General features: G+C 36.2%; 1 protein-coding gene across 1 annotated transcript in view; it reads left to right on the top strand.

Moving 5' to 3' along the window:
* LOC123684931 (neural cell adhesion molecule 2-like) overlaps positions 1 to 15,681 on the top strand; it is a 174,864-nt gene that overhangs the window by 139,401 nt on the left and 19,782 nt on the right. The window contains exon 6 of the mRNA XM_045624457.1: positions 13,351 to 13,535. Coding sequence (XP_045480413.1) covers positions 13,351 to 13,535 — 185 coding nt within the window. The remainder of the gene's footprint in view (positions 1 to 13,350; positions 13,536 to 15,681) is intronic.

The following is a 15,681-nucleotide window of genomic DNA, read 5'->3' on the forward strand; positions in this document are numbered from 1 at the left end:
GAAAAGAAACTTTTCCGGACCTAAAACAGTCTGGTAAAGTTTGTTGGGAAATACTGGATTAACGTATTTTGAGATCTGAAATCCGAGAAAGTTGGCATTGTTGAGAATATTCAATAGACTCAGTCCTTACTTGATGGAAATTTATATTGAATATGATACAAAAAATATAAAATCTGTGGAAATTAAAACAGTTCATATTTATTGTTATCAAATCATTGATGCAAAATTTCACAAAATGTTCAATTATTACGAATTTTTTATGATGAATCAACGGCATAACCTCACTTGAAAAAAGTGTCTCGAGCAACACTATTCTCCACATGTCTTCAATTCTTTACCAGTGTAAAATATCGATCCCATCTACAACGCTCTCATTGCTCGAATAAAAGCACAATTTTCTGAATCCTCTTCACCATTTCAACCCTCCCATAATGGCCACTTTCATTCAGTTATAGCATTCATGTTTCCCATGCTGTCGAGTTTTTGCAATGAACGCAAGTTTGAATGGCTTTTCGCCTTAGCCCTTCAATGGCATTGTTGGCATTATCAACTCCGCAATAATTGCTACTTTCGCTGCCAGTATGCGTATTTCCTTCTTCGTGCTCAGCTAGCCACAATTCACCGAAGCTTTTAAAAATTTTCAGTATGTTTCGAATTATTTGAAAGGAAATGATGGGGAAATCTTGACGTGATGTTAGGAACCAGGTTCAAATTGTATTTTGTGGTCTACAAGCATGGAACTGAAGCAGGAATGACATTCTCTCAAAATCTCCCTACTAACCTTGTTGTCAGATCTTCCGTTTATTCGGAATAATAAAGAACATTATTATTTCAAATGGACCATCTTGTATATTCTTCGCCTTTTGAAATTTTTATGAAATACTGAATATTTTTCATATAATGTTTCCTTTCCTAATCGCCTAAGTTCAAATGAAACATTTAGATGACTACTAATTTGATTTAATAAACTTGTTTTATTTGAATAATCTTTAAATATTTCTTTAATGTTAAAGGTATGTCCATATTTGAGTAGCACGAAAATTAGGAACAATAAGTGAGGGCGATTATAGCGGATGCATTATTTTAACTCTCCCCCAAAAGCTTTTTACTTCCGACTTCCCTTCCGTCTGTTCTCAAGCAAACAAACGCCGTTCAGTATCTTTCGGCTTCAACTCGCCCGGCACCCAATTTCCTTGTTTCTGAATCATTTCCACGACTTTCAGGCGTTTTGAGATAGCTTGTTGCGTCACTCCCAAAAATCCTTACAATTCTTCTTGCGTTTGACACGAGTCTTTATCAAGTAATGCCTCCAATTCTGCATCTTCGAAAACCCGCTCTCTTCCACCGCCATGCTGGTCTTCGGCGTCAGAAGCACTGTTCTTGAAGCGTTGAAACCAGTCTTGGCATGTTCTTTCACTAAAAGTGGCCTCACCATAGGTATTTGAGAGCATTTGATGAGCCTCAGTCGCTAATTGTTGTATATTTTAGCAGAAAATTAAAACCTCCCGCAAATGACGAGAATTTTGCTCGTAAGCTGACATGTTTAGTCAAGAATAACTTTATGATTCAGACACAAATCGACTAATATTTCGATGGCGTTATGTTTACAAATACCTTAGCTTATTGTATATCATCCACGATCTATTCATTTCGACTACCACTCACCTCTACAGCCATCTATTGCAAAACGGCGGAAGCAAAGTTGTACCTACACCTAATATTTCATTTTATTTTCATTCAATTCGTTTGATAAAAAAAATAATTTTCAAGATTATCAGGTAAGGAAATAAAAGGTTTTCCAACATCTACAGAAAAAATGCGAAGCGCAAAACACAATACTCAATAAGAATGAATTGCTGCTGTACCATCAAAACAATGTTTTTTTCAGTTCATCACTTTGTCTAGCTTATGAATTATATTTCCTCCCTTTGAAATTGTGAGATATTGTCATCCAACTAGAAACTGCATTGTAAATCCTACAAAACCGCAAACATAGAGGGACGGAACTGTGGCTTACTACTAGACACGGAAAACGAAATACGCCGCTGGCATCACTGCTCGTGTTAAATGGAAAAAACCCCAGTTACCTCTGGCAGTTATATGAATGAGCACAATATGGTGTCTGCTCATTTAATTTCTTGTTTTGCCAACTGGATAATTCATTCCTTCAATTGTGTCAAGAAAGTACCGGGATTTAATCATTTGAGAAGCCTGCTTTTAGGGATTGTTGCAATTTTTGTATGTCCAGTTTGCACAAGTGTCTTCTATTTCTAAGACTTATTCTTTAAGAATCGTCTGGTCCGATCACAAAAAACAATATGGAACAGAAAAAGAAAAATAGTTGACTTAAACTTCCAGAACTAAATAACCAGAAATAAGCACAGAACAAATAATAGAGGCCCTATAACCATACCATGTGGTACTCTTAACTGAGCTATTTTCTCTTCATAAACGGAACAAACTACCGTGGAATAGCTGACTTTCGTTTCAACATGAAGCTTTAGAGCGAAAGATAAACATGTTACAGCTGCAGCCATTAGAAATTGAAAATTATTTCAAGATATGGATAAAGAAAGTAATCAAAAAAGAAGATACTTCCAGAAAAACGTCTACATTGAAGGAAATTTACAAATTACCTGATTACAACCTCAGAGATATGGACAGAACGAATAATAAAGTTCCTATAACCGTACCATGTGGTACTCCATGAATGAATGGAAACTAACCGAGCGGTTTTTTCTTCATAAACGGAATGAACTATCGTGGAATAGTTGATTTTTGTTTCAATACGAAGTTTTACACCGAAAGAAAAACATTTAAGCCCTACATTTGTTACAGCTGCAGCCATTATGAAAATGCAAATGCGCCAGTGGCGAAGTAGAAAGAAATACTGTAATGATACATAAAAAAATGATTGATGATGCATGGTTTTGGCCCAATCGGGGAAGAGGGGAGGTGAGAAATGGAAGGGGGGAGCATCCAGAAGTATAATTAAAATCGCGATGGGCATTGTTTTCGAGTTAGAAGAGATGTAAATTCCTGGTTGGTGGACGCCGATATAAAAAATATTTCGAAATATGGATATAGAAATTATTCAGAAATGAAGAGACCTCCAGAAAAACGTCTACAATGAAGGAGATTTACAAATAACTAGATGACAACTTCAGAAATAAAAACAGAAAGAATTATATAGGTCCTATAACCGTACCATGTGGTACTCCATGAATGAATGGAAACTAACCGAGCTATTTTCTCTTCATGAACGGAATAAACTACCGTAGAATAGTTGATTTTCGTTTCAATACGAAGTTTTAGACCGAAAGAAAAACATTTAAGTCCTACATTTGTTACAGCTGCAGCCATTATGAAAATGCAAATGCGCCAGTGGCGAAGTAGAAAGAAATACTGTAATGATACATAAAAAAATGATTGATGATGCATGGTTTTGGCCCAATCGGGGAAGAGGGGAGGTGAGAAATGGAAGGGGGGAGCATCCAGAAGTATAATTAAAATCGCGATGGGCATTGTTTTCGAGTTTGAAGAGATGTAAATTGCCCGGTTGGCGGACGCCCAGCCGGAATTAATCATTCCAGAGCTCCGGTTATATCGGAATGTTGAATGAATAAACAGTCCGGATTTATTCGGCCAATTTAAAACGAAACGCGAAATGACACTTAAGAATTACCGTAGATTAATTTGAATAGGAAAATCTCGAGACGTGGCCGAGGTCTTCTGAGCCGCGCTGTTTGGCGGAGTTGGAAGTGGATTAGAGTTGCGCGGCGTTGCCAGATTATCCAAGCTATCTGTAGTTTTACCCGTAAATTTTGCTGGAAGAATGTTTTCCACGAATGTCAGAATAGTTATTCATAATACAAGTGCAGAAGGCATTCATATTCTTCCACGAGTTCAAAATTCAAAAACGAGCCACGAAGTGGCGAGTTTATGAATGAACGAGTGGTAGAATGAGCCTTCTCTACGTGTATTATACATTATTTTCTCTAATTCATTGCATTTTCATTGAAATTAATGAAATATTTCCATAAATATATTTTAGTCATTTTTGCATTGAAAAATGTTGGTTGGCAGAACTGATTTCTTTAAGGCAAATTGATGAATTGACAGATAAAGCCATGGCGGAAAGTTCGGAGTACCAACATAGAATAATAAAATATAACCATGAAAACTGTGCGTTTCTGATATATTCTCGCACGATTTTGTTCTACAAGATGTGGAAGAATGAACGGAATAACCACAGAATTAGAGAAATTATCTACTAATACCTTGATAATAAGATAAGAAAATGAAAAATTGCAATTATAAGTACAGGGTCTTCCTTAATTGACATTTCAAACAAAAACGACAGATTCCTCGGATTATTTCAAGAAAGAGAGTCCTATAAACAGGATCCAGTTTTATTGGACATGCAGACGGAAAAAAGTAAATTCTTATGGCAGAATCTAACAGGGTGTATTGATAAATCATTGATTTCTACATTGACGCAATATAATACATGGCTGTAGCGGTAAGTGTTAGTCGAAATAAATATATCGTAGATGTCATACATTAAGCTTAGGTATTTGTTAACATAACGCCATTAAATATTATTCGATTTGTGTCTGCATCATGAAGTTAATCTCGATTAAACATGCCAAATTCTCGTCAATCGCGAAAGGTTTTAATTTTCTGCTTCAATATGGAGAAATCTGCGGCTGAAGCTCATCGAATGCTCTCAAATTTTTATGGTTACACTAAAAAACTTGCCGAGAGTAGTTTCAACGCCTGAAGAACAGTGATTTTGACGTCCAGAATGGCGGTGGAAGAGAGAAGGTTTTTGAAAATGCAGAATTGGAGGAATTACTTGATCAAGACTCGTATCAAACGCAACAAGAATTGGCAGGATCATTGGGAGTGACGCAACAAGCCATTTCAAAATACCTGAAAGTCATGGGAATGATTCAGAAACAAGGAAATTGAGTGCCGTACGAGTTGAAGCCGAGATATTTATTTGATTTTTTTATTTATTTTATTTTATTTATTTATTCAAATGTATTACATCCAACAGGCACATGCCCAATTACAGGTGTAAGTAACATGAAAAAATTACCAAATAATGATAACTAACGGAATCACCGTCGACAGACAAAAAAAAATCAATATCAATTTTCTACCAGATAATACAATTTTCTTTTAAACTCATTTAAGGACAGAAAAAAAATGATATGTTGAACGGCGTTTATTTGCTTGTGAACAGCTGCTTGGAAGACGAAGACGGAAAGAATTTTTTAATCGCCTTGTAGCAGAGTAGAACGCCTATGTACTTTGGCATCGATTCCAGGCACAATGTTATTGAAGGCAACAAACAAGCTGGTGATATTGCAGAGTATCAAAGGTAATACTCGAATAACCTAAATCATTCTATAGGAATGAAAAAAATACTCCAGGACAGAATTCTTGTGATATACCACACGATTGAGATATACCTCTGGAGGAATATCTCCAGACGCCAGTAGAATCAATTATGGAATTTCTACGTTCCACATGAAGAGACTTATGTATTTGCCACTAGCTGAGCTTCAGATTATTGTTTGACTGCTGACTGTCGGTATGAGTACCTTGTGTACCACATGAACTTGTCGACTGACAAAATTTGTGGACACTGCAAATCTGATATGGAAGCAGCTCTACTCATACGCTGTGAATGTCCAGTACCGGTTACTCTTTGATCAAAGAATCAGTTTTAAATCCTCATGAAGTGATAGCCAATGCTCTCATGCACATTGTCGGATTTGGCGATTGAGATTAGAACAGTATCGTCCGAATTCAGCTGCTAGGAGGTTATGCAACGCTGCTCATGACAGGATGGACTTCAGATTGGTCACGACTTCTGACAACTACTTCAAATCAGTATAACCTGTCCAATGGGCTATAGTTAATCAGTATATAAAATATCAGACTAGTCACAGCCTGATTCTTCAAATCGAGCCCTACTTTCAAACTATGTGTAAATCCGGCAACAAGGGATTAGCAATCGTTTTCAGCGTCAGGCCGGACGCTGCGGAAGTTTAAACCCCTCAGCCTAATTATGGAATGAAAGTTGTAGAGTTTGGTATGAAAACTCATGAGTGTTTTTGTATTGCAACACGTCGGGTAGTTCAGAAACTTCAATTTTGAAGTGCTGAATTCGTAGTGGTTGGTGTAACAGTTTTCTATTAAATCGCAATTCGAGTTTTCCGTTTATAATTTTTCAGTTGGATAGGTCGATGAGAGATTTTGAATTAACAGTGGAGGCTTGAATATGGCATTCCATTGAAACATTGAATGAATGATTTGGTATTATTATTGAGTGGGTCAATTATTCCAATTTTCTCATAATAATAGTAATTTACGTAACAAGTCCGGAAAATAGGGTTTTTTTGGACGAATAGACAAAATTCCAGGACGAGCGTAAGCGAGTCCTCGAAGTCTGTGAGTCCAAAAAAACCATTTTCGGGCGTGTTGCGTACAATATTTTTTCGGCAACCATGTAAAATAACACTATCGCTGCTGCTTTCCATATTTTATTGCGATTGCGACCAAAAAACATGCAAATTTTTGACAACTAATTTCATATGAACTGTCAGCCGTTATCTCGGTTGCTATGGATTCTATGATTCTTTTCCGGCCTAGTCCGGGAAGTACGTACTTTCCGGACTAGGCCTGGAAATGCTACTTTCTCAGAGAAAAAGCGTCCGGGAAGTGAGCACTTTCCGGACGGTTGCCGAAAAAATTAATATTATTTACATTCATCAAAATGAAACACATTGATCTCGAAAGATATCAGTGGAAATCACTCTGTTTTATTTTATGTATGATGAATTCACATCATCATTCACATCCTTCGTTCAGATGTTACCGATCACTATGCGGTATTGTTGTGCCTGGATATTGAAAAAATACAAAGGGAAAAGGCTCATAAATGTAAGAGCTATGTTGATTATGGCAAATTGAAGAAAGATCTTGGAAAGATAAATTGGGGTAATATGATTAAAAATAAAAGTGTAAGCTCTTTTGCAGAAGAATTCCTCCACTCATTAACTTATTATATAGAAAAGAACACAACAACTGTTAGATTATCATGTAAAAAATCAGGTAAGAAGGACTGGATTACACCAGGCCTTTTGAAAGCCATAAATGTCAAGAATAGCTTATACAAGAAAACTATTAATGACCCACTTAATGGAAGATTGAAGATGCAATATGCAAGATATCGAAATGTATTACAAAAGTTAATTAAAACTGCAAAAAAAGATCATATGAATAGCTTTGTAACAGAGAACACTTCAAAGACAAGATCTCTCTGGTTGTATGTCGATGAACTCTGCGGAAGAACTAGGCCTAAAACAGAAATAAATTCGGTTATAAGTTCTGATGGACAGTTACTAACATCAAAAAAAGAAATGGTGGAGGAATTCGGGAATTTTTTCAGTGAAATAGGAAAACGACTGGCGGAAAACATAGATGAAGTTCCAGAAAAAGAGGAGGGAGAACGTTGTTGTGATAATACACTTTTTCTGTTTCCAACTTCTGAAGATGAAGTGAGAGGAATGATAAGGGAATTAAAAAATGGTGGAGCTCCGGGAAATGACGGTATCAGAAATGAACTTATAAAAAATATTCAAGATGAAATAATAGAACCAATAATGTTGCTTGCAAATCTGTGTTTTGAGACGGCTGAATTTCCGAACATTTTCAAGGTGGGTGTGATCAAGCCATTGTTCAAGTCGGGAGATAAAACCTCTTTATCAAATTATAGACCAATCTGCTTAACATCTAATTTGTCTAAAATAGTGGAAAAATTATTAAAGGTGCGTATTGTTAATTTTTTGGAGAAGAATAAAATTTTATCTGATAATCAATACGGCTTCAGGAAGGGCAAATCTACACAGGATGCAATAAAAAATGTAGTGGAGAAAATTTACCAATGGTTGGATGGAAACAAGGTAGGTCTGTGCGTATTTATCGACCTTGCAAAGGCCTTCGACACCGTATCGCACAAAAAACTATTGCGAAAACTTTACCTCAATGGCTTTCGGGGCAAAGCACTCAAATTAATGGAAAGCTATTTATCAGATAGGACCCAATTTGTGAAGATAGATGAACATACGAGTAAAGGGAAAGCTGTTGAATATGGGGTTCCACAGGGGACAGTATTGGGACCAATTTTGTTCATTATATACATGAACAGCTTATTACTAATGAAAAGAAAAGGAGAAATTATCAGTTTCGCAGATGACACTGTCATAATGTACGAAGATAGTACTTGGAAAAAACTGAAAAAAGAAGCAGAGGGAGATCTTTCAATTATAAAGCAATGGTTCAGAGAGAATAAATTAACAATAAATTTGCAGAAAACAAAATATTTACCATTTGTTGCTTATCAATCAGGACTTCCACATATGGGCAATTTGGACGTTGACAACGAAACATCAATTCCCGAAACTGAATATATAAAATATCTAGGAGTTACAATTGATCGACATCTAAAATGGGACAAGCATATAGATATCTTGGTGATCAAACTGAGATGTTTACTTACCAAGTTTAGATATCTTAGGAAGTACTTGGATACAAAAAGCTTGATGATGGTATACTCAGCTTTATGTCAATCCCAAATGGCATATGGGATAATAGGTTGGGGTGGAGCGTATAGTTGTCATATGAGGAGGGTTGAGGTGATCCAGAAATGGTTGCTACGAATTATCTACGGAAAGCCTCTTCTGTATCCATCAGATGAATTGTTTACTGTTTCCAGGGTCATGAATCCCCACCAATTATTTGTACAGCAGATTTTAAATGGTATAAGTGAAAAGAAGATTCAACTCCAATTAACTAAGTGTGAATATGAAACACGGAACAAGACGAATCAATACCTTACTCCAAGAGCAGGAAAACGTATAGGCCAAAGATGCTTTGCCTATCTGGCCCCAAGAATATATGCCGCTGTTCCAAAAGAATTGAAGAACATCACAACACTCATTAAGAAGAGAAAAAGATTGAAAAATTGGGTAATTGACAAGGGCAGAAGATATTTTAATTCAATAATAAATCCCCAATAACGCTCACCATTTTTCACTGATTTTTGCTAGAAGAGAAATGAATAAATTACTTACTGGATTCAACCTTCCTCCATATAAGTATATTGATGTAACTTGAAATAGAGAATGAGCTTTTTGATGCAGTGTTGTTTGATGACCGAGTAGCTGATAGTGGACATGACCGAATGAGTGCGCCCCTGAGTTTATGATATAATATATGTACGAGTATATGTATATAATTGTATGTATAGAATGGGCACTTATCTATGATCATTACTGTGATATTGAGTTTTTGTTGATTTTTATATTTTTATTGAAATATGTTAAAAGAATTTGATCTTGATTTGTGAATTTATTTGAATACTGGCTACTGCATTATATTTTGTTTATTTAGAAGTCACGTACAGGCTCACGCCTCTGTGACTAAATGTTTATACCCTGTAGCTTACAGAATAAACCATTTTATTATTTATCAAGTGAAGGCCTCACCTCGGGCCTCACACACTTCTTCTTCTTGGCGTGCCCTATCCGTTCCGGACGTTGGCAATCAACATGGCAAGTTTTATCTTGTTCGCTGCGTTTCTAAAAAGTTGTATGGATGTCTGGCCAAACCACTTCCTGAGATTGTGCAACCATGAATGTCTTCTTCTACCCGGTCCCCTTCTGCCTTCCACTTTTCCCTGTATTATCAACTGCAGTACTTGGTATTTGCTGTTCCTCATGACGTGTCCGAAGTATTGAAGCTTTCGTTGTTTGATGGTGAACACAACTTCCTTGTTCTTTTTCATTCTTCTCAATACTTCTTCATTAGTGATGTGATCTATCCATGATATTCGAAGAATTCTGCGATAAGTCCACATTTCGAATGCTTCCAGTCTTTTAAGCAGTGCGTCAGTGAGGGTCCAAGCTTCAACACACTGACTATTTATATTAATTGAATTTTTCGTACACTTCAAATATTGGGCATATTATCCATCCTATTATCCTAGATCCGAAAATAAGTGAATAATTTGTCAAGGCTAAGAATATTTCATGGAAAACTATATGAATTCTATCAATTCCTCTGCTGTCCGAATATCACAAAATATCTGTTGGTGCCTAACTATGTGGTTGAGCAAACAGACGCAAATGCCTTTCGCGTCATCATATTCGACTATCAATATGTCAATATTTATTCCGATCCTTTCAATTTGTTCATTTGAACATTGGAATAACATCCATTAAATTCCAAATCGGCTTCAAAATGGATCTGTTTTTGCATGGAATTATAGTGAGTTTTAAGCTCAAAACATTGAAATAAACTTTTGATATATCTTTGTAGTTTTGAATTATTCAAAAAAATTGCAGAATACTTCTGATATAATAATGATAACAATAGATAAAAGTAATGTAATCGAAATATCTTAACAATTACCTTGGAATGAAACAAAACCTATGAATCAACCCTAAAAGAATGAAGGACGACTGAGTGCATTGGGAGAATAAGAAAATTTTCAAAACAAATCTCAACAGCAAGAGCATGATGAGGTTCCGTTTACCGGCGAGTGAGAAATCTAACTGCAAGAGCAGTTTTCTCTTGCTGATAGCCTAAAGTCGGCGACAATGAAAAAGATATTTATTACAAAACAATTCAAAATGAAACAGTGTCAACTAAAAGGAGTTCATAACACCCTTAAAATTCCCCCATACCTCTATGCAAGGTTCTGGAAAATTTCCTGAATTAAACAAAGCAATTACTTATATGAATGAGATGCAAAACATTTTGATGCTCAAAAAGAAGGATCACCTCCTCATAGCAGTGCATAACCTTCCATCATAATTCATTCATCAGATTAGGTCTGTTGCTAATATTTACACCTAATGTTGGGAGTAATTTACACCTGACTAAGGGGATGGATTACACCTGGCACGGTGACCTATTGGCATTAATTATTTTCAAGTTTGCTATTAACCTTCATTTCTGATGATCACGTTAAATGTCAGGAGTTACTCACAATGTTGGTTATTTACCTTTCCCTTTTGAAAGAAAGTTTCGAAAATGTAATTGACAACGGTAGCCTCTGTAAAATGATGGTATAAGTTAATATATACTTAAATGTGGATTTTTCAATTCAAAGTGCTCGTTCACCGAGCAGATAACTTCATTATTTCGACACAATATAATTAATTTTCGAATTGAAGTATTCTTGTGCCCTTGCAGAGGCTTTTGAAGATACTTCTTTCAAATCTTTCTGGAAGATTGGAAATAGAGGTGATCCCAACATTTTTTCGTGAAAATACTTCTTCCAAATTCTGAAAGATTGGGAATAGAGGTGAGCACAACATTTTCTGGAAATGAAAAAGGGAGTGCACTTACTAGTGAGAGTCGTGTGAGGATGTTCGATGAATTTTTGTTGCCTCAACTGAAAAACTTTCCTGGCTATAATCAAAGAACATGGTTTCAGCAGGATCACGAACGTGAAATTTTTCTAGGCAAATTAATCTTCATGAGAGGTGACATTCATTGCCTCCAAGAATCAAATGTTAGTAGTATCCCTTACAAACTATGTAGTTTGCAAGAGTTTTGAAAGGTTAATTTTGGAAAGAAACCTTCCTCGGTAGCTCAGTGGGTGGACACTGGATTGAAGGTGGCCAGGGTAGTCCCAATTTACAATAAAGAAAACATAAATGACTGTAACAATTATCGGCCGATCTCCATTTTACCGGCCATGTCGAAGATATTGGAGGAGGTATTGAAGAGTCGATTGCTTGCGTTTCTTGACAAACAGGGGGCAATCAGTGATTCACAACATGGATTTAGACCTAGAAGATCTACTACTACAACATTGATTGAGCTTGTGGTGGGAATTTCGGAGGCCTTAGATGGAAAAAAAAAATATCTGAAGTGATGGCCTTGTATCTCAGCAAGGCCTTGTGTTATACGATAAATATTGTTGGTGAAATTGGAATACTATGGAGTGAGAGGAATGGCTCTTGGAATGTTCAATTCTTATCTGACAGACAGGAGTCAAATTGTTACATGGAAAAATAGTATTTCAGATGAGAGAAGTATTAATATTTTGTTTTGAATTTATGTATGTGAATTTTAATTGTAATTTTTGTTATGATAATGATGAATAAAGATTGATTTGAGATTGATTTGATGGGTGTACCACAAGGTTCCATTCTGGGACCTCTTCTTTTCGTGATATACATCAACGACTTACCAGTGAATGTTTCCTCTGGTGCTATTTCTCTATACGCCGACGATACCAGCATTTTAAATTTTGCACCAAACCGTGATGTCTTGAGGGAGCAGTCGTCAATGGCCTGAAAGTGAACATGGCAAAGACACAAAAGCTGAAGATTTTATTGGGTGACAACGAAGCGGGATCTTTGAATCTGTTGGGGATAACTTTTCAGGATAACCTAAGCTGGAATGGCCACATAACAACTTTGACCGGTAAATTATCAACAGCTCTGTTTACTGTTAGACGTATGAAGGAGATCAGCACAGGAAGCATCTGCAAAACAACTTACTATACCAATTTTCATTCAATTGCGACTTACGGCATTATATTATGGGGACATAGTCCTGGACTGAGTAGAATTCTTCTGAAACAGAAGGAAGCTCTTAGAATTTTATGTGGCATATCAAAGATAACAAGTTGTCGAGAATATTTTAAGAGAGAAAGAATACTTACCGTAACGTCTGTATATATATTGGAGTGTCTGAAATACGTCCATGGCAATAGGTAAAAATTCTTGAGAAATGGCGATTGTCACCCATACAACACACGAAAGAGGAATGATTTGTTGGTAGAATATCATCGACTGAAAACAACGCAAGTCGCAGTTAATTTCTGGTGTTTAAGATTTTACAATAACATTCCGGACAATCTGAAGAACTTACCTCATGGAAGTTTCACTCGAAAAATTAGGAACCTCTTGTTTGAGAAAAGAATCTATTATGTTAATGAATTTTTTGACTGGGTAATGTAATATAATTGTAAAATCCTTTTACATTTTAAAGTGTTAGTTATCTTGTATAGATTTTAGATCTGTTTGTTATATACTTGTATTTACGTTCTTATTGACGAGCCATGTAATTACAATTTTTTTGATGGCAATGAATTATTATTATCATATCATAGTGACTCGAAGGTTGTGGGTTCGAGTCCCGCTCGAGGAGGTACTTTTTCCAGAGTTGAAAATTTGTCAGCACCTCATAATAACTATAAATACACAATCTTCTTATGCCATAATCACATAAAATCATAATGTCATTCTTTTGTAGATGCACCAACATTCATCCCACCACAGGGTGTTGCAGATCACGTGTACGGATACCTAAACGGGTACGCCAATCTGACGTGCCTTGTGGAGGCTGAGCCACCAGCGAAGTTCGAGTGGCTGTCATCGCCCACGAAGTTCAAGAAGACCGGCAACGTTACGGAATCGCCGAACCAGTCGATTTTGCAGGTAATGTAAGTTTCACAATACAAGTTCGAGATGTATAAGCGGACGTGACGCGAAACGTCCTCGGCTGTCTAGATATCGAGGCGGGATTTATCAGAAGTTTCCATAAAATATAAACCTGGAACGTGCCCCCTTGTAACTTCCAGATTTTCGGGGTTCGAATCGGGGAAATCGAACGGAGTGGAGGGGGTGGCGTTTCCTGTTCGCGAAACAATACTTTTCGTATCCAGAGTGGGTTGGGATTGTCAGGAAATGGTGATAAATAAGAATTTCAGGTGAAAATTTATAGTTGTGCTATTTTCGGATATTTGACTGATTTTTTGATCGATGAATTGGAATGATTCTTATTCAAACTGAAATGAATATCTTGAAAGCACAAGACGCAATACTATGAGAACACAGATTATGTCAAAAAATATCGATGATGGCATGATATGTTTTTATCTTAGAATGAAGGGCATGGGCGCCCTCAGAAATTTTTCACAGGGGGGGGGGGGTGAAATGAAAATTATTGAAAAACGATAAGGCGCCCATGATTGTCATTGAAAACCGGAAAATTGTTGAGAATCCATTACTTCCCTTTTTTCCATGCCCTTTGGATTGGGAAAGTAATATTGAGGGTGTTGTGCTGAAAAATGAGGCAATCAAAATCTCAGGGGGGGCCATGGTCTTGAACTTGGACAACTCAAATTCATCAAAACTCAAGATTTTCAAATTAGAACCTATATTTTTTATTATTTCACTTGATTCCAAGTACAAAAATAATGGGTTTTACTTCAGCAAACCCTATACCTAAAATCAATACTTTAAGAGTTATCGAGGAAGAATTTCAAATGAGGAAAAACCGCAATTTATAACTGTGTGGAGTAGTCTGTGAATTCCGAAAATCACAGAATGAAACTAAAATTCGATGTTTCCATAACTGAATTTGACAGTTCAAGAATTGTAATGAGTTATTCGTAATTGAAAATTGTATTGGTTTATGTATTTCTCAACAATCCCAACGAAAAATTGATTATAAATCATGAAATGTCAAATTTAGTTATCCTAACATCGAATCTTAGTTTCTTTCTGTGTTTTCCGGAAGTCACAGACTACTCCACTCAGTCAGAAATTGTGGTTTCTCCACATCTAAAGTTACGATAGGTAAGTAGTGGTCTGTTTAGGGTATAACCGGAAATTGTAGAAATCTGAAAATAGTAGCAACTGTTATTTATTTCTATACAAATGGCCATCGACCTAGGGTCGAGCAGCTTTCTGACAATATTTTAGGGATGAAGATCATTGTCTCAAACCCCAACATACAAATTTTCAGCATTAAATTATGATTAGTTTTCTATAAATGTCTAAAAGGCCATCCCGGTGAATAACCCTGTATAGATAAAAGGAACGGAATGTAAACATTTCTGCTTGATCACGAATACAAAAGAGATGGAACTTTAGCGTCGCCAATCACAATCGAGCTAGCTGAATCCATAGGCGTGCGGAATTTGATTGTTGAATGTTTTATCAGATATCCTTTTTCATAACTTCAGAATAGCTCAATCATTAAACTGAGAAAAACATTGACCTTTTTGAAGCACGAAAGAATTCTCATAAACAAATCACATTGTAAACTATTTTTGAGCATCAATTGATAATTTTGAAATGAATCAAATTAGGTTACGCTACTGCTATATTGTCCTGTCAAACACGAAGCGACGAATGTAGAAACCAAAACAAATGCATCAGTTACAAGGCGATTTCCGTTCCTCTCATTAATGTTCTAAGGTTTTTATGTTTATGTTTTCTATCCCGACTCTCCTATAGTCCGTTAAAATATAAAACGGAGCAATATAAACCAAGTAAATTGGATGGTTTACTCGTAGGGCCACTCTTATTGGTATATCCTATCCCTCATTCTTCCTTAACAGACTGCCAGGTTCGTACTCGCAACAGAATATGCATATGATTTTTCGAATAAAACAAAGTAGGTAGAACTTAATTTATTCATTGTCAACGTTTACAAATGGGTATGAAATGACTTGTTGAAATATTACACTGCCTCCCCTACAATATTTTGCACTTTTAATTCTTGCTTTTGTTGAGAATGTCCAAACGAATACCGCGTCTGAAGGTAATATAAGGAGCCCACTAGGAAAAAGATCGA

The sequence above is a fragment of the Harmonia axyridis genome, chromosome 7, assembly GCF_914767665.1.
Source record: "Harmonia axyridis chromosome 7, icHarAxyr1.1, whole genome shotgun sequence".
NCBI classification, from domain to species: Eukaryota; Metazoa; Arthropoda; class Insecta; order Coleoptera; family Coccinellidae; genus Harmonia; species Harmonia axyridis.